Consider the following 20717-nt stretch of genomic DNA (forward strand, 5'->3'; position numbering starts at 1 on the left):
TGCCCTGGGCCCCATAAAACGTGTAGTGCTCCTCTGGACATTCCTCGGTTCCAGGAAAACTTCCTGTTTGGGAGTGGTAGGGGAGACTCTGTAACAGGAGTTGGGAATTCAGATGCAGGGGGCTGTGGATGTACATTGCACTTTATCCTGTAGAAAGAGGGCTATGATGGCATTTTTTTGAGCAGCAGAGTAATTTGGTAATCTTGACATTTTAGGAGGACTCATCTGATGCTAGGGTGATGGGAAGAGACAGGGCTGGTTTGGAGACTCTTGTCACGATCCATGGATAAGGCAAGAAAGTCCACTTGGGAATAAAAAAAAAAGAGGTCAGATTTGAGAAACAAGTGGCAACAACAACAACAAAAAGAATTGCTATGTCTTGATGATAACTTAATGAAAGATGGAGAGACAGAGAAAGAGATAGATGTGAATTAAACTTACTTATATGACCCACTCTTTGGTCAGACTTTTGAAAAAAACCAAAGCACTATTACTGTGAATATTGGTAGCAAAATCGGTCGGGCTGCCAGGAGCCTTTGAAGTGATGCCTTCATCTGGGAATTGGCCAGTAAGGTGAACATGCTAACATCATTTGTCCATTCATTCATTTCATTCATTCAATATTTATTGATCACCTACTGCATGTCCAAACACTGTCTTAGACACAAGGCTCCAGCTGTGAATTAGACTGTCACAAGTTCTGCCTATGTAAAGTTTACAGACTAGGGAGGGAGAAAGATATTAAATAATTTCAATTTGGGGAATGTCATGTTGGGAGCTTCACGTAGTTTGGGAATTAGGGAAGGCTTTTCTGGCCTTTTCTCCCAAGAAGCTTAAACAAATAAATAAATGGAGTTGTCAGGCCCACAGCATTTAATTTGCCTCTTTCCAGTTCTACTTAACAACCGTGTGTGTGTGTGTGTGTGTGTAATTTTCATTCCCAAAAGACTTGACAGGTCTGATAAGAAAGAGAAGGAGAGAAGAAGGAAGGAGGGAGAGAGAAAGAGAGAAAGGGAGAAAGAGAGAGAGAGGGAGAAAGAGAGGAAGAGCGAGCGAGAGAGGTGCTGGTGGCAGTAAAGTTGTTGGTGGCAGTGACGAAAGAAAGGATGGGAAGCCAGTGATGCTTCCTTTATTCTCCTCTGAAATGGTTTTTCACTGGGTTTAATAGGAAATGCTTTTCTCCTCTGCTATCCATGTGATTTTTGTCTCTCTTCCTAGTCCCAGTTTTTGTTCTGAGGATGGGCATCGCCCCAGCCAGACTGAGCTTTTCCCTAGGAATTTTGGAAATGGGACTGAGAGAGAAAATTCAAAGCAGTCGGAGGTGGCCATTTCAACCATGCAAATTGAGAAACAAAGCCTAAGTTGATATTGAGGGAGAAGATGGAGCATGGAAGACAGCCAGAGAGTGTTCAAATCCCCAGTTCCAGCAAATTTCCACCCAAGTCACAAACACATTCCTGTCGCTGAGTTTTATGAGATACCCCAGTATGTTTATAATAAGTGTTCCTTTTTGCTTAAGCTTTTTCAGGGCTTCTAGTGTTTGATTCTCTATTATTTGCAAAGAGGTTCCATATGATCATTTTTGAAGAGACGCATCCCATGGTGGCAGAAAGCTATCAGCACAACCAGGTAAAGCTTTGAGATCGACTTTTAAATCCTGTTCTACCATTCAAAGACTTCTGGGTATGTGGATGCAGGTGTTTGTAAAACTGAGCAACATGTACACTTCTGATGGAAAGCGCATGGTAGTTATCATACTTAGGACCTGGATAAAGCAGGTGGTGAGCAGCAGCTTGGACAGCTATTTCTGTTGTATCCTCTCCATACAGTGCCAGGTCAAGATCACAAGTCCTGGACACATCAGAGCATGAGCCCACTGAAAACTCTCTCCGTGGAAAGGGCAGTGGTACCTGTTTACAGTTGAGTCCTTTACCTTCCCTTTTCTGTTGAAGCCTATCCTAGGTTTAGCTGGACGCACCTTTATATGTAATCTTTGACCTCGACATTATTGCCTTCAAGGACACTACCAGGCATAGATCTTTGGGAAAGCTGTTGGCTGATGAATGGATGACTTCCTGGAAAGTAACAAGCGGGACCACCATCAGAGGTTTTGGGGTCACCTCCATAGCTGGGAGCTGATACTGTGTGGCACATACAGATACAAGTATCCTCTTCGCTTCCTATGAGTGGTTCATTCACTAAGTTCTTTCCATTATCTGACTCTAGAACAAAGCCACTGTTCTTGCCAGTGGCCTGTGCCACTTGTGGGTCTGACATGTTCCTCCTTGGGGTACAGAAGCATCGAGTTTCCTGGTAAAGAGAAGAGTGTGGCTGACAGAATGTTGGTAGAAGATGAAATGAGAGCCCTGGTTATCTGCATCGGTCTTGCTCCAATCCTGGACACGTTGCCCAAACGAGGCTGAGAGCCAGGGATTATTTTTTGTGTGGACTGCTAATGCCTGAGCACACTCTGTTCCCTGCCTTCTGATTCCAGGTACCAATAATAACTGTTCCCTAGCCAAATGTTGCGCTGCATGCTTTGTATGTTGTATTCATAAGATTATCATAGGTCCAGCTGTCCGCCCATCTACTACAGGGAGTACTCAGAAAGGAGGAGGTGAAGATGATGATCAGGTCACTGAACAGTTTTCTCAATTATAAGATGGTCTCAAGGAACAAGGCGAGCTCCGGGGGTGCTGGGCTGGCCTCAGTGGCCCTTGGAGGAGAGCACTCAAGCGAGGAGGCTGAGCCCAGGCACACACTGTTCTTTCTTCATCCAAAGGGATGTTCCATCTCGGCTTCCTTTAGGAAGATTAAGAGACATGAATTCAGGCCAGCATCTAGTGCCGGGCATTTGCTGGGTCAAAACCAGAATACTGAAAGCCAAAATGCTCGGTCTCAGAGTTACCAATCAGTGATTTCAATGACTGAGCCTCACGCACCAGCTCAAGTTGTTTTAGAAAGATGTCTGTTCACACAAACCCTGTGAAGCTATTCTCTCCCTAAGCACCACACTCTCAGTTTGTCAAAACATTTGAAGAAGACTAATTCATGCCTCAAAAGGAATTCTCCCTCACTCACAAAGCTGCCAGGTTTGTGAGCTTAAGGCTTTCATGTTAAAATAACTCAAGACACTTGAGGGATAGGGAACGAAAACCTCAAGTGGAAATGCCTTGGGGCTTGCGATGTCACCAAGAGGACAGAATTCCCAACTTACAAGCTCCCTGGGAGGACAGGATGGCAAAGTCAGGTGGCTCAAGCCAGCTCTGACTGGTTTGGGTGCTTTTGAGAAGCGGTACAGGGTAGTAGTCACAAGCATGGACTTAGACGCCAAAGGTGCATGAGTTCAAGTCCCAGCTTTTCCATTGACAAGGCAAGGGGTTTTGTGACACTTCCTTAAGTGCTGGGAGCTTTGGTTTTTCTTATTCTATGGACTGGAGGAAGGCAACAGCAGTACCTCCTTACCAGATTGCTGTGAGGATGACATTAGTTAGCACACACAGCAGGCATAGTTCCTGGGGTGCTCTGTTGGGGTGTAGGGAACCTCATTAAACCCCTCTCTAAGTCAGGGAAGACTGGGAAGCAGCAAACACTGCCACGAGAACTGTTCAGCCAGCATGCTGTTCAGCTGCGGGGACCTTTTTCTCCCATCACAAACAGGTCCCTGAAGTACAGAACAGAAACTCGGCAACTGACATAAACAATTTCAAACAATAATTTCAGAAGACAGATTGCTCCATTTGGGCACCAAGATTCCTCTCCGAGGTTTTCCCCACTTGTTTATGTATTCCGTGGCACCGAGCCATGAGTGAATTAAGCAGACAGCGTCCGCACACGCCCGGGACAGCGGGAGGGGCCTCCGGAAAAAGGACCTGCCATTTGACCCGCGTTCCTTGAAAGCTATTGCTTTGGAGATGCCTGAGACAAAGGGACTCAGATTTACGCCTTTTTGTGTTCGCTCGTTCATTGAGAGAGGCCACAGAACTGGTGCTAGGAGATCTGAGTTCAAGTCCTGCTTTACCATGTTCTATGTGTAAATTTGGGCAGGTCATTAATCCTTTCTGTACCTTAGCTTCCCATCCCTGTAAGAGAGACATCATTATATTCACCTTTAGGGTAAGTATGGTGGTCTAAGACCCTTTAGCCCTAATAAATTACCATATGAAGATTAATGAGGTTAACCATGGTCATCCATGAAGTAGCTGAATAAGAATTAGTTATGGGCCGGGTGTGGCGGCTCAAGCCTGTAATCCCAGCACTTTGGGAGGCCGAGGCAGGCGGATCATTTGAGGTCAGGAGTTCGAGACCACCCTGGCCAACATGGTGCCGGACATGGTGGCAGGCGCCTGTAGTCCCAGCTACTGGGGAGGCTGAGGCAGGAGAATCATTTGAACGTTTGAGGCAGAAGTTACAGTGAACCAGGATTGTGCCACTGCACTCCAGCCTGGGCAACAGAGTGAAACTCTGTCTGAAAAAACAAACAAACAAAATTAGCTATAAAGGGGAATTAGAGTTTGGAAGAAAGGGCATATTTTACAAGGCAAAGAAGTTCTTCCAAAATTGAAAGGAGAGTCTTCATTCCATGGGGCTCTGGTTCTTGAATATAACCTTAAGTTCTTTAGAGAGCCTAAATTAAGCTTGCGATATATACTATACTATTAAAGCATATATTGCCTTTTCTGACTATAAAATAAGTGCATGTTCATTATAGAAAATTTGAAGAACATATAAAAGTTTCAGGATGAAAAGCCAAATGAATAGGAATTCAAGTCTGCAGAGATAAGCAACACTTGCTAATACTTTGCTTTTTTTCTTCTGATTCACATGTCTGAACATGGATATGAAAAAGGTACCTACCCTACAATTTCTCAAGAATTGAGATTGTATCACATGCAATTTTGAAACTTTCTTCTTGCATTGTAAACATCTTTGCATCTCATGATGCTCTGAAAACACCATATTTAATGTGCACATTAAATCCCATTTTCAATGTATTTAAATATTCTCTTTTGGTTAAGCCTCTCCAGTTTTCCCCTCAGTTTTTTGTAGCATATCATATATACCCTTGCAAAGAGTACCCTCAAAGATACATCTGTAACTCTCTCATACTACATATATGTTATATATCATATACAAACATGTACATATACGTATATCTAAATGTAGCTATATTAACAATGCTTTACCTGTCAGAAAATAATCCTGGCTCTACTATTAGACACGGGTTTTGAAACAACCGAACGTGACACTTGAGAATGCTCTCTGTCTCTGGGCCATTCTGTAGTGTCAGGTTCTAATCTATGTGTTAAGAACACAGTCCTCTGTAAAGGCTGCATTTCTGCTAAGCTAAGGATTCCTTTGCTAACCCTATGCCTCATTCTGTCCTCCTCTCCCAGCCAAACCTGAGTGACGCTTGCTGAATCTCCATTTCTCCTTCTAATCTTGTTCTTTCAAACTTGAAGCCATTGCAAATCGCTACCATGTAAGATTAAAAAAAAAAAAAAAAAAAAAGCTTTAAGCAGATGGACTTTTTTTTTTTTTTTTTTTTTTGAGACGGAGTCTCGCTCTTGTTACCGAGGCTGGAGTGCAGTGGTGCTATCTCGGCTCACTGCAACGTCCGCCTCCTGGGTTAAAGCAATTCTCCTGCCTCAGCCTCCTGAGTAGCTGGGACTGCAGGCACACGCCACCATGCCCAGCTAATTTTTTGTATTTTTAGTAGAGACGGGGTTTCACCATTTGGCCAGGATGGTCTCGATCTCTTGACCTCGTGATCCCCCCCGCCTCGGCCTCCCAAAGTGCTGGGATTACAGGCGTGAGCCACCACGCCCAGCCGCAGACAGACTAATATGTTGAGAGAAGAAATGGGTTAAATGGCAGCCATCTGCCTATCTGAAAAGGCTGTGTTTCCTCTGGATTGTTCATTTCTCTGGGGGACCATATGGTCAATTTTGTTTTGCAAGCCCCGAGAAGAGACCTCTAGGTCTGAATCTACTGGACGACTTTGGACCAATTTCCTAATGTCTCTGGAAACTCAGTAACCTCATCTGTATAATCAAATTTGCAATCTTAAAAAATTGGTAGAAAAATAAAAATATTAATCGCTATGATCTTTTCTGGTGGGAGAGAGAGAGTTGAATGCATTAAAGAAACATAAGGTGCTGTAATTTGGCAGACTGCTCCCTGCTGTCTATCCTCAAAACTTTGTTCTCTAGAGAGAACTCTCTCTTTCTCTCTCTCTTTCTCTTTTCTTTTCTTTTTTTTTTTTTTTGACTTGTATATTTAGACAACAGTATTCTCAATTATAAGAGAAGAAGATTTGGGCTCAGCCATGACCCTTTGCTAGTCCTCACAGCATTATGGTATCTTGCTGGGACCCAGGCAAGCTGTCTTCAGAGGCATCAAAACATCAGATCCAGAATAAAAACCACACCTCTCTGGAGAATAAGTGTAATTATTATGCCTTTTTTTTTTTTTTTGGAAAGGAAGAGAGTGATAATAGGTATATAAAACACTTTGTAAAATACAATATCAATTATATAATGACAATAATTATCTTCGTAACTCTTAAGCACAATCTGGGGTAAAAAGAAATGATCATTACTGGGCAGCGAATCTTAAGAGAAAATTGTGAGAGGCTGGTCATTGTTAATTTAGAATCAATATGATATCTTATAATTACATAAATAGTTTTAAAACATTGTAAATTAACATAGCATATTGATATAAACTTTCATGTGAGAATTAATATGTCATTTTTTTTTACTTTCATTTTAAGTTCGGGGTACATGTGCAGGAAGTGCAGGTTTGTTACATAGGCAGACGTGAGTCATGGGGGTTTGTTGTACTATTTCATCACCCAGGTATTAAGCCTAGTACCCATTAGTTATTCTTCCTCATCCTCTCCCTCCTCCCACCCTTCACCCTCCTACAGGCCTCAGTATGTATTGTTCCCCTCTATGTGTCCATGGGTTCTCATCATTTAACTCCCACTTATAAGTGAGAACATGTGGTATCTGGTTTTCTGTTCTTTGCCTTAGTTTGCTAAAGATAATGTCCTCCAGCTCCATCCATGTCCCTGCAAAGGACATGATCTTGTTCTTTTTTATGGCTGCATAGTGAGAATTAAAACATAATTAATATTCATGTGTGAATAAAATATCTACCACTTATTGAGTACATCAGCACATCCTTACACTACGTCAAGAACTTTGTATATACTTTTCCACTAAAGCCTTCAAAATTTCCAATGAAAGAGACATTCTTGTTTCCACACATACACATAGAAAAGTAGAGGGTGGAGAGCTTAAAAGCATGCACTCGAGTTCATATCATACGATCAATAAGGATGGAGGCCAGGATTTGAAGCCAAGTCAGCCAAGTGGAATAGCCTATACCACATATACACATTGAGATTTTCCAATAAAAATTAATAGCAGAGTTGTGAGTTTTCAGCTCTTAGTTGAGAAGCAAGTTTTAGTGGTTGTCGTTGGAGTGTGAGCATGCTCCAGGATTAATGAGAATTTGAGAACAACAGAAACCTCCCAGGGACTGAGCCAACCCCTGATTTAGCTGCTACGAAAATATTGTATTGTTAACCCACTTCCCCATGCCTCCGTGTCTTAAAAACAACAAACAAACAAACAAACAAACAAATAGCTCTCACTGCCAATTGATTTGCTATGGAAGTTACTCCTTATTATTTAGAGGATCTAGGAGATACTGGATAATCATAACAAAGAATATAAGAAAGAGCATAAGAAAAACTAACAATTACAACCTCACCACCCAGAGCTAATCATTTTGGGAATGGGTCCTTCCAGGCTTCATTTCCATGTGTCTGTTTGAGCACTTTTGGTGTGTTTGTGGTGTGTTTTGATTCCCAACTTGTTGAACTTAAAATTTTTTAACTTTTAAAAGAAATTTCTTTTTTCACTGTCTTATGGTCAAGGAAAAAACCCGATGTTTTGAATTTGTTGACATTTCTTTTTTTTTTTAAATTGTGATTTAGGTTCTGGGGTACATGTGCAGATCATGCAGGATTGTTGCATAGGTACATACATGGAAAGGTGGTTTGCTGCCTTCATCCCCCCAACACCTATATCTGGTATTTCTCCCCTCATTATCCCTCCCCATCTCCACTGTCCCTCGCCGAGCCCCCCACTACTGACCGAAGTGTGTGATACTCTCCTCCCTGTGTCCACGTGTTCTAACTGTTCAACACCTGCCTATGAGTGATAACATACGGTGTTTGGTTTTCTGTTCTTGTGTCATTTTGCTGTGTGTATATATGTGTGTGTTCGTGTATGTATGTGTGTGCAGGGAGAGGGTGCTAAGTCTAAAATTATATCCTATGTCAGGTAAGAGGATTAAAACATGTAATCAAATTTTATTTAGTGTTCATTTACTCTAAATCTTCATTTAAATCTTTACCTACTTCATTAAACACTTACAGATACATTTTTCTCCCATGACTATTAGGATGTCAATTTCTTCTTATGTTTTAGGCATACTTAAAAATTATGTAGATACCAATACAGTTTTATTTTAAAAGCTGCAAATGCTAAAGAAAGATAAGATCTTGCTCTGTGTACCCATGGATACCATAATGAACAGTTTGACTTACATCTTTGAAACTTTTTTCCTGTGTACTTACGTATAAATACTTTTTTAAAAACATAACTGAAAATATGTTGCTGGATTATTTTATAGCCTGAATTTTTAAAAATTAATTATACATTTTGGAGATCTTTTCACATCTGTTCATATAGGATTTCATCATTTCTTTTTGCTTTGCATTGTGTTTTATTGTATTCTATACTGTGAATATATTATAATTTAATTAATCATTCCCTTACAGGTGATGTTGATGCTGGTTCCATCTTTTTTAGGTTAGGCATTATAAACTATGATAAAATTGTATCTGTTAAGACTTTACAGTATGGATTGCTCACCAACACGATAGGCGTATCTATGCCTTCATGCCTATTCAATACTCAAAATTATGAACATTTTAAAATTTTGCTGATTTGAAGTTTTAAAAAAATGGTATCTAGATCTTTCACTTCACATTTTCTTGAATGCTAGTGAGTTGAGTATATTTCATGTGCTTACTAATTACTTTCCCCCTTGAATTGTCCTTCCATTAGGTTGTTTGTTTTTAATCTTATTGGTCATATAAGTCCTTTTAATAATTTTGTCTCACATATATTTTCTTTCTTTCTTTTTTTTTGAGACTGAGTTTCACTCTTGTTGCCCAAGCTGGAGTGCAATGGTGCGATCTTGGCTCACTGCAACCTCTGTCTCCTAGGTTAAAGATTCTCCTGCCTCAGCCTCCTGAATAGCTGGTATTATAGGCACACAACACCACGCTAGGCTAATTTTTTTTTGTATTTTTAGTAGAGATGGGGTTTCACCATGTTGGCCAGGCTTGAACTCCTGACCTCAGGTGATCCACCCACCTCAGACCCACAAAGTGCTGGGATTACAGGCATGAGCCACTGCACCCCGCCTCACATATATTTTCAAGTATTTTTTCAACTACAGTTTGGCTTTAAATTTATTTTGATGATTTTTTAATGTGGAGTTTTAAAGTGTTTAAGTGACCAAATGCGTCCATTTTTATTTCTAACCTGGCCTTGGCCACAAGCTTGGGAAGCCTTGTCCTACTCTGAGATGATAAGATGATTATTCTCTGTTTTCTCCAAATATTTTATAGGTTTCCTTAGCTCTTTAATCCATATGGAATTTGTTTTAAGGTATATTATAAAATATCTCAACTTATTTATTTCCAAAGAGATAGTCAATTTTCTCAACAAACCCATTACATATTTTATTGTGGATTTAAAGAGCCACTGTTTTCAGAGGTTAAATCTATGCATATATACATAAATGTCCACGTGGGCATGTAGTGTAAATATGTGTACACATACACATACACACAATTCTGATCCACTGACAAAAATTGTTTTACTTCTGGTACTAACTGCTAGATATTTCTTAAAGAACTATGTTTAATGTCTTAGAGCAAATCTCTTCTGTTGCCGCCTTTCAAAAATTTCTTAAATTTCTTTTTCTCAATTAAACTGAGGTTTAAAAAGTCAAGTTTTACTAAAAACCCTGGGACTTTGTAGGAATGGCATGTGTAATTTTTAGGTAAAGTACTAGAACAACTAGCTTGATAAATCACTATGTAGGAAATCAAGGGCAATAGCAGTAATTGGGTATACGGCTGGAGTCGTAACCCAGAAAGAGGCATATTAAATCTATGGGGTCGGGTACGTGTGTATGGTTGGGGGGGTGGGGCAGGGAAAGAAAGAAAAGAGATGTAGGTTATAATAGAGATAATCATCATGATACAGTGGAACAAGCATGTTCATACCTGGCCTCCAAGTTGTCTAAAATCTTTGAGCCTCAGCTTCATCTAGAAGATGGGAATAATCACATTTTTGTAAGGATTAAATGAGATGATAAAGGTGCTCACAGATAATAGATTCCGCAATTCCTAGTCCTATTCTCTTCTCTTTTAATGAGTCATGAGTCATATTTGCTAACAGGTGGTCGCTAAATAGGGAACCACCGGGAAGTTTCCAAAGGCATTAGGCAGCTGTTACTCATTTTCTTTTTCAAACTCTGCTGAAAAGTTATGAAAGGCTCATCTGTTACCAGCCGACACTGGGGAAGTACCGAAGGTTACTCTGAGTTAGTTAGTTGTACAGTAGGGACAAGCATTCATCGCCAAATAGAAGTAGGCCTAACGCTAAGTTTGTTACATTGTAAGTGCTCCAGAAACGCTAGCCAGCATTACAGCTCATAAATATTTGAATCTGTTCTTCCCACTTTTAGGCATTTTCTCTAAATAATGAGTATCCTACAGAACAATCCAAAGGAAAATATTTTCTTTCTTTCCATGAAGGATTTCACAGCAATGTTATATATGCAGATTTTCATAGTAGTGTTATTTATAATATAAAGATTATAACTGGCTTAATTTTCCAATGCAAGTGGAAAAGGTTTAGTAAATTACTATACACTCATTTGGGGGAAAATTATGCAGTCTTTTTTTTTTTTTTTTGGAGATGGAGTCTCACTCTGTCGCCAAGCTGGAGTGCAGTGGCATGATCTCGGCTCACCACAACTTATGCCTCCCGGGTTCAAGCAATTCTCCTGCTTCAGCCTCCCAAGTAGCCAGGACTACAGGTGTATGCCACCACGCCCAGCTAATTTCTGTGTTTTTAGTAGAGATGGGGTTTCACTATGTTGTCCAGGATGGTCTCAATCTCTTGACCTCATAATTTGCCCACCTTGGCCTCCCAAAATGCTGGGATTACAGGCATGAGCCACTGAACCTGGCTTATTATACAGTCTTTAAAGCAAAAATTATGTTGCTATGCAGCAGCTAGAAAAATATTTGTGTTATTATACTAACTGATAAAAAGGCTGAGTATAAACTTAGGTATATACTCTGATTATCACGTTATAAAAATCTTTGTGCACCTGGCCAAGGACAGAAAGAACACAAATGATTTAAAAAATGCATTGAAGAGAACTATTGAACTATTGTTCAATTAAGGTTGAGTAGAATTTTCCAGATTTAACATTTTTGAAGTCATTTTTTAGAAACTCCAGACAGGGCAATAAGTCTCAAGTAAATAACAAAAAGTTTCTTGTGGAACTTTACCTAGGACTGAAAAACCAGCCTCACCAGTCAGGAGGAAAACAAGATTGGCTTCCTAAAGGGAGTGTTTCCGGAAATAGAAAAGGCAGAATTGTTTATGGGCTATTTTGCATCATTTGTGAAATGGGGATGTTGCCCAGGGTTACTTGACTGTATTTTATGAGAAACAACTGATCGATGCTTTTGTACCACTTAAGAGGCCAAGGGGAAGGAGATACAAGTTGAGGAGTGAAAACTTAATGCAGTAGTTCAAACTGGGGTGCTGGAAGGGATTGCTAATAGAGACATGCTAAGTATTTGAGGGTCTGTGTATCCATTAATCATTGCTGTACATACCAAGTGAGAGCTACGAAAACCCAATAAGTACATTTTACAATACTACAGTGGCTCAATTCACTTTTTGTATTGTATTTTTTTTTTTTTTTTTTAAGATGGGGATTCAGTCTTGTTGCCCAGGGTGGAGTGCAATGGCACAATCTGGGATCAACACAACCTCGGCCTCCTGGGTTCAAGCGATTCTTCTGCCTCAGTCTCCCCAGTAGCTGGAATTACAGGCATGTGCCACCACACCTGGCAATTTTGTATTTTCAGTAGAAATGGGGTTTCTCCATGTTGGTGAAGCTGGTCTTGAACTCTTGACCTCAGATGATCCAATTCACTTTGAATTCAGCTTCTTTTCTAGTGATATAAGGTAGCTGAATACAGCAAACATCTATCAGTCAGAGGGATTTTCCTGATAAGAGAAGTACTCCAATAGTGAAATGAGAGAACTTCTCTTCCATCACCAGCAGAAGAAAAGAAAGACATTCTTCTCCCTTCAGTGGTTCCAGAGAACTTTTTGTTACACTCTGGAAAAATGAAAGTCAGGAAATAGTTTTATTTATTCTAAATCTTTGGGTATAAATGATACATTTTATTTTAACAAAAATTGGACACCTGCCTCTGTGTTATCTAAAAATAATGATCCATTTTGGGAGGCCGAGGCGGACAGATCACCTGAGGTCAGGAGTTCAAGACCAGCCTGACCAGCATAGAGAAATCCTGTCTCTACTAAAAATACAAAATTAACCAAGCTTGGTCGCGCATGCCTGTAATCCCAGCTACTCGGGAGACTCAGGCAGGAGAATCACTTGAACCCGGGAGGCAGAGGTTGTGGTGAGCTGAGATTGCAACATTGCATTCCAGCCTGGGCAACGAGAATGAAACTTTGTCTTCAAAAAAAAAAAAAAAGAAAAAAAAAGAAGAAAGAATAATGATCCAAATCTCGTTAAGTAAAGCTTGACTTATTAGCTATTATGAAACATATAAGAATTACCTGCTTAATAAAATTGAAATTCAAAGCACTAAAATCATAAGGCTACAAAGGCTATTATTGGGTTGTTATTGTTGTTATTAATCCTATTTGTGTTCATTGAAAACTTAACTACTCCACACGTAAGCAAGACCTCTTGTGCAATTCACATGGCACAAGATCCAGTAATCCATTCCCACATAGTGAATAAAGGTTCACCAATTTCTTTCTTTTCAGAAAGAAGCCCTTAATAATTCTATAAAGATCTTTCCCTCATAGAGTTATGAGGATGTGAAGACCATGAGTCATTTTACCAATATGGAAACAGAGGCCCAGAGATCCCTGGAAATATAAACATATTCCCAAGACCTTGGAGTCCCAGATAGGCTCCCACTGTGACTCGGCCCACAGGACAGAAGGAATGGGACCACGAAGGCAGAGAAATGCACCTGCTGGCTCCTCCTCAATCTGAACAGAAATGTGGGATACCTGTTCACCATCCACTAGATGCCCCGGAAGCCTTGCTAATTAGATGAAAATAAAGGAAATGAAAAACGGAGTGTTCCAGCATCTCCTATTCAGGTTCAGCTTTTCTGAAGCATGTAGAATTCTAACCCTGGGTGGAGCATTTTGTTTCTGCCCTTCACTTCTGTTATTCTCCAATTTAATCCAATTAGAGTAGAGCACATTCAATCTGATTCGAGTCAATTTGACACAATCTTGCTAACTGTTTCTGTCATATGCTATAGCAGATAAAAGACAAATGCCACTCTCCCTGTTCTTAAATAATTGATATTTTTTTTTTTTTTTAAAAAGTAGCTTGGGTACACGGAATTGAATTAATCACAATCCTTGGTTCATGAGACACAGTCACACTATCGTCATTGAGCCAGAGATGACCTTTGTTTAATTAATTTGCTTAATAACACATGCGCACAGCTACAGCCTAACCTAAGAACAACAGGGATAACCTGCTTCTTACCTTTGGGCTAGACCCCTACCTCCTCATTTAGCCTCTCCCACTGTGCTATGACTTTGAGGTTTGTTTTTTTTTTTATTTTTTTTGAGACAGAGTTTTGCTCTTGTTGCCCAGGCTGGAGTGCAATGGCACGATCTTAGCTCACCGAAACCTCTGCCTCCTGGGTTCAAGTGATTCTCCTGCCTCAGCCTCCCCAGTAGCTGGGAATACAGGTATGTGCCACCACACCCAGCTAATTTTATAGTTTCAGTAGAGACAGGGTTTCTCTATGTTGGTTAGGCTGGTCTTGAACTCTCAACCTCAGGTGATCCGCCCACCTCAGCCTCCTAAAATGCTGGGATTACAGGCGTGAGCCACCGCGCCCGGCTTGACTTTTGTGTTTAGAGTCACTCCTCTCCTTTTTGTTCTAGTTGTTGTACACATAAATACACACCTAACAATAAGCCTATATTGTTTGCTTTTATTGTTTTTGAATAGACTTTGGAGGAAGAATATAGCATATTTATTCAACGTATATTTAATGGGTGCCTTCTGTGTGCCAAGCAGTGTTAGGTGCTAGAGAATAAAAATAGTAAAAAGCAAACAAACAAGTAATAATTTCTGCTGTTATGGACAAATAATAAGCAAATAAACAAACAAAAGGTTTGGTCTGTCCATTAGTGATAATAGCTATGGATAAAACTGGGGCAGGGAAGGTGGGGGTTGGGGTTCTTGCTACAGTGATTAAGCTGATGAGGGAAGAGGTGCGGGCTGTGAATGAACCTAACACAGCTGGAACTGGGGAGAGAACAATGGTTTCAAGCCGGTGACTTGAGCCAGACCCCAAATGTTTTTTTAACTTTTAAATTCCCATGTAGAAATGAAAATATATTCGTTTTCTAAGGTCCATTGAATAGTATTCTCATATGGTAATGTTTTGATCAAGCATTTACAAAAATATTTAGGGCCATTCCCTCGGAAAAGTATTGAATCTTAGGGCTAAAAGCTGCTTCAAATATGAACCAGTCAAAACTTTCCGTTTCGTAGAAGATAAAAATGAGATCTAAAAAGGTCAATTAAATTATATATACATACGTAAGTGTTACATTTTATGAGAAAGGTACTCATGTAGGTTAAATTATTTGCTCTAAACTAGAAAACTAATTGATAATAAAGGTAGATAGCCCGGGCTTCTCTTGAGCTCATGGTGAACATTTCTTCAATAGTGTCCATTATGATAAAAATCTTAGGGCGGCCTACCTCTTAGTCTAACCTCAATTCCTGAAAAAGAAAATTCAGTGCCAGAGATGTTGAAGATATACCTTAAAGTAGGAATCAGTAGTCCTTTTAGGTTGTCTGAAGGATGGAGAATAGATAGAGATGTCAGCAGGGTCCTGTTGAGATGTCCCTTGCCCTCTCTGAAAGGACAAGCAACCAATTACAGGCACCAGAGGCTTGATCCTGGGTGCTCTTGGATTAGAAGAACAGTGTGGGGGGGTCCTGCTACCCGAGTTCAGCCACAGCCTCTTGAGTACCTGCTTTGCCTGTTCCCTGCCTTCTTTTAACCATAGCTCCAAATTCTGGAGCCTCTGCTTCCCGAGCACCAGCCTGCCCTTTGAGCTCATCTTCCTCCTTGCCAGATGGCCAGAGAGCGGAGGTGAAGCTCCCACGTTCTTCCTCACTCATAAGCTGGGGTTCACTCTCGTGGTATCTCCTCCTCATTTGGAGTCTTCTGTTTTTGTGCCTAAAATATAAGTTTTGCATTTTGGGGAGTGCTTGGGCACCTGGAGAATCTCAAGAGCTTGACAGGATATCGGACGGGGCCACAGGGAGTGTTGATCAAAAACCACTCAGATTGTAGGTGGCGTTGCCAAAAAGAATACAGAGGGCCCAGTGAAATTTGGATTTCAGAGAAAAGTATGTCCCGAGTACCGCTATATAGTCAAAAAAGAGTAATAATTATTGCTTGGAAATTCACACTGGACTGGGCATTTTGTATTTTTATTTGCTAAGCCAGACAAGGTTATATTTGTGTGAGCGGGAGGTCATGGCAGCTGCTAGACTTTCCCTCTGTGTAAGATGGCGAAGTGGGAAAAAGAGAGAGAGGAACCAAAGAAATACAACGGTTCTTTAGCAGCAACGTCCCTTCGTGGACCTCTCTTTCCACTTTTGTTCTTTCGTGTCTGAGGGCTGTGTGTGTCTGTGCGTGGCACACGTATGTACATCCCCCGATGTTTTGTAGAACACGAGGAGTGATACTCGGGAGAACTGTTGATAGTGACATTGATTAGATATTGAATAAACAACGTGAGAAGATTAAAAACTGTACAAATGTGGTTAGTTTAAAATCAACACAAATCACTGCCTTCACGTAAACTGCCTCTCCTTCGCACGCAACTGCCACAGGGCGCAATCACAGTTATGTTCGTCCCAGCCAACCTCTACGTGTTTCCAGAGGATCATAGAATGTTACCAAAGAGGTCTAAGAAATTGCCCAATACAACCCTGATGTTTACCGATGAAATAACTGAGAATGAGAGAGAACAAGTTACCAACTGCGGGTCCCACTGTACATCAATATTAATAATAGAAAAATGTTTTGTAAGAGCTTTCTAAGGGCTGGCCGTTTTAGAAGTTCTCTACTTCACATTTTATTCTCACAATGACCCTATAATCATCCTCCTTTTCAGGGGAAGCAAGTTGAGGCACAGAGAATTATGTAATTTACCTACCGTTCAAGGTCATGCAGCTAATGAGTAGAGATTACTATTAAAAACCCAGCGAGTCTGGCCCTGAGACCCATGCACTCAACCAGGACACCCTTTGGCTTCTCAAATGAGTTTATATCACCAAACATGTTCATACATGTAAACTTTCAGAGTTTACTGCTGCTGTAGCATAATTTTGTCCTTAATCACGAGGTCACTCAACTACAGCTTATAGAAAGTTGATCGGACGTGGCTGACATCAATGATGATTTCAGAGTAAAAGCAGTTATCTGCTCACTTATAAACAAACCCTGTTACAGTGAGTCTGTTGCTGTAATCAGAGAACAATTTCATTGCATTTATTTAATGGAATACATAATACCGTGATCTACTATCAAAGCAAATATTCGCAGTGAGATTGAAACAGTTTTATGAGTTTACAGTTTGAGTTGCTTATGAAAGAGGAGGAGGAGAAGAAGATGATGAAGGAGAAGGGAAAATAGTGAAAGGGAGCGAGAAATCAAAATAAAGTTGACGCACTTATTCATTGTTAGTGACAAAATAAAAGGCGTTCTCTTAAAGAGAGGCCCTACTGTCAGCACGCTGTCACCTCAGAGCTGGTGCAGCCAGAGTAGTAATTACATCCAGAAAGAATAACCACCATTCAAACATTACATTTTCTAAGTCTTACATTCCACTTGTTTTTTGTCCTGTCTGTCAAGAGACGATCAACGCTTGCATCTCAGACTCCAGATTCCCTGTTTATCAGTGATGGGAGGATTAAAGACACCTGCTTCTGCCTTCATATCATGTTTTCCCAAAGCCACCCTTCCTTTTGACACAAAAGCCTGCACAACTTTCTCAGAAAGTGAGGCTGGAATTCTCTGAAGCTCCAAGATCAGGGTTTTCAGGGTCTACTTAGGAGACACCAGGACTCCCCAAATCCACTGAAATGGAAGTTGGGAGTGGTGCAAACGTTGTCTTTCCTCTCCACTGCACTTTAGCTGAAGGAGGGATTGATAGGTGTTTTGCAAGTCGACTGTCAAGTACACCACCAAATCCTTTTAGAGACAAACCAGCACGCCCAGACCCTCCACATTTAAACTGGCAAGGAAGCGTTTGACACGAATGCAGCTTCATACAAAACAAATCCACATCCTCTCTTCTTCAGAAAGGTGGCAGTGTTGCCTTGCAGTTTTGACCAAATACAAAGCAGCGGTGAGGTCGCTAGTTAATTAACAGATCAACCGCCTCACCTCACCACGGAAAGGCAGGACTTAATCCACTACCGACCCCGGTGGCTGGCAGACTCATCCCAGAGCGTCAGGGGCAGCGAGGCTTGTGACCGCCTAAGCTCCTGAGTTTTCAACTTGCGTCAACAGTGAAGATCCTAAGAAAATCTCCAGTTGACCCCAGAGGCATCTACAAACCAAGGGCATCTAAGAAAGTCACAGATGAACCTTACCTCCCAGCAGCTACATTTTTCCTTTTTGAAACATCCATCCCACGTGAAACAATTGAGTTGGCCCCATGTAAAGGGCTAAGAAAGCTTAGCAAACCATGCCTGTATCTTTCTGACACCTGTTATGTCAATGTTCACATCAGAGTTCTCCTAAAAGTAACCATCTAAGTAGAAGTTCTACATTATTGAGTGTGTTGTTAACCAGTTTTCTAAAACCAACATTATACACAGAGCTACTGAAAAATAACTTCTGAAGTCACGTGTTGATTTGTCTAAACGTGGAGACCCACACAGACACCTTCCATGGGCGCGTGCACAAACCCTTCTTGAGAAGCAGTTAGATCTCCCGTCTCTCCCTTCCACTCACCTCCACTCAGCGTCCCTTGAGAAGTTTCTCTCTGTGCCACTAACACAGAAATTTTGGGGGAAATTCTCCATTTATAAATATCAGATGGTTTGGGAAAAAATATTTGTGGCACTGGGCTTTCTTTTTTTCCCTACAGTGATGTCATTTTAAATACTTGGTGTGCTCCAAATTTGCTATTTTTACTTCCCGCCAGTGACTTTTTTTGGGAAATACACTTGTTTGGATTAGCTACATTTTAAATGATCCCTGTACCTAACACACAAACATCAGGTTCATCTTCTCAGCGATCATAACCGATATTACACAGTGTCCAAACTTGAAATCCCTTAGTTGTTCATTTCCAAAGTTGCCCCTTCTCAATGTACCCCTCCAAAATTTCTATTCACAGATACAGAGAAAATAAAATAAAAGGATTGGCCTTTTCACAGAAGAACTACCACACTCGACCACCCAAAAGCACTTACAACGGAAGACACAAAAGGCCCCCAAAAAGACAAATAAAATTCTTTGCTTCCACAATGTGCTTTTGGGGAACAGAGTTGAGGTAGACCTGGCAGGCTTGGAAACATTTATTGGAAAGCAGTTCTAGAGTTGAGAATGGCAGAAGAGGAAAGTTCAAAAAGGAATGCTAAATGCCTTAGCCCTACCTGATCTGAACTTGCTCCTAATCAGCAAGGAATGCTCAGACCCCAGAAGTGTCATGTTGAGGCTCAGCAAGCCGCTGGTCCCTTGGCCAGGCGCCCCCTGTTCTCCAGCAGCAACAGGCTCCCGGGAGCCCAGCTGACCGCAGCTAACAACCCAGAATTCATCCAACTCTCCGTGAGCTCCCCTGGGTAGGAGTACAGTGGCAGCCAGTGTCCCCAGAAAACTGGCGCCTCCCCCCTCGCCGTGCGGGGCTAATTAACTCTTAGCCAGCGGGACCCTCCTCCTCCTCGGAGGTTGGCCGGGAGCAGCGGCATCCCAGGCGTTCCTGGCTGATGTCATAGGCTGCCGGCGATTGCGGAGAATCGCCACCACGCCTTTATGAAGGTCCCAACTTTGCCACCCGATACTCTTTACTACTGACAGGCGCTCAGCCAATCAGGAGCGGCGAGCGGGGCCCGGGGGACCCGGAGCCGCCGTAGCCGTCTCGGGAGCCGGCTCTTAACTCTCTGCAGCGGGCCCTGCGGCTGCCGGGGCGCAGAGGGCGGGAGCAAGGCCGGGGACCGGGAATCCCGGAGAGGGGCCCGAGATAAGGAGCCGAGGCCGGGAGGAAAGTCAGAGGGGCTGCGACGCCGCGGGGCCTGCAGGTGGTGCGCGGGGCTGCGGCGGCGCGGGGAGCTCCGGGGGCCCGGGCATGGGTGTGCGCAGCCGGGGCTTCCCCGCCAAGGCTTCTGCCTGCGGGAGGGACGCGGCCGGGATCTCCCGCCAGCCTGCTGCAAAGGCTTCGCGAAAGGGCGTGCGCGCCCGCGGGACGGTTCACGCGGGGCGGTTTGGAAATCAGCTGGACCCCTGAGAAGAAACACCTCTGAAGGACCGGAGCCCACACCTTCCCCTGGGTGTGAGGGGCTCAGTGCACAGGCAGGGACGATTCTGTGTCTCGCAGCTCCAATACCGGACTTGCATGCATTTCCAAGGGGAAAATGGAAAGGCTTGCATTTTTCTAGGATATGCTTTTTTTTTTTTTTTTTTTTTTTTTGGGGGGGTGGGGGTGGGGGCGATGTGACTCGGTGCATCTGGAGATCCAGCGGTGACACAATGCTCCCACCTCCAAACTCCGAGGGAATGGGGAAAGATACCTGAGTCTGAGTCAAAACTGTGAATAGGGAGGGGCTCTGGAGCGGGGGCAAGCCACAGCTCTGGTTGGGCTTAGCCTGGAAAGGCACAAAAACTTTGCCTGCGAATCAGTCTCTCCATAGGGGAAAGTTCATTCCGTAACCGACCCAGAGTTATTGGAGCATCTGGCCGAGGTGTTACAGGCACATGGATCAACGAAATAATACAAAGACCCATCTCTGGAGAAGCTGGTTTAATAGTTGGTGGCTCAGAACATTAAAAAAAACAAAAACAAAAACACTCTATATACGTATATAATTAGGGTTGACTTGCAACCTCATGTGTACGTGGGCTCCCGGGTGTCGACCGTTACACACAAACCTGCCTATGTCTCTACCACGAGTCCTTAAAAGATCAGTCGGTTACAGATGGAGACCCGAGGTGACAATAGTTCATGGGACAACCTCTAATGCCCTGAGTCCCGGCCTCTGCCCCCTCCCCT

The 20717-nt window shown here is 42.2% G+C and overlaps 1 protein-coding gene across 5 annotated transcripts in view; it reads right to left on the bottom strand.

Moving 5' to 3' along the window:
* Positions 1 to 19501, bottom strand: part of MYOCD (myocardin) — a 102621-nt gene extending 83120 nt beyond the window's left edge. For 2 of the 5 annotated variants that reach the window (XM_032280240.1, XM_032280239.1), the window contains exons 1-3: positions 19108 to 19500; positions 18255 to 18257; positions 10379 to 10420 (exon numbers count right to left, since the gene is read on the bottom strand). Coding sequence is in view for 2 of the 5 variants with exons in the window: in XM_032280238.1 (XP_032136129.1) it covers positions 19108 to 19162 (55 nt within the window). In the remaining 3 variants the exon portion in view is untranslated. Of the gene's footprint in view, positions 1 to 10378; positions 10421 to 18254; positions 18258 to 19107 lie in introns of all 5 variants that reach the window. The other 3 variants (XM_032280238.1, XM_032280242.1, XM_032280241.1) reach the window with 2 other exon arrangements.
* Positions 19502 to 20717: the final 1216 nt, after the last annotated feature.

The sequence above is a fragment of the Sapajus apella genome, unplaced genomic scaffold, assembly GCF_009761245.1.
Source record: "Sapajus apella isolate SASKATOON/1434 unplaced genomic scaffold, GSC_monkey_1.0 scaffold12, whole genome shotgun sequence".
In the NCBI taxonomy this organism is placed as follows: Eukaryota; Metazoa; Chordata; class Mammalia; order Primates; family Cebidae; genus Sapajus; species Sapajus apella.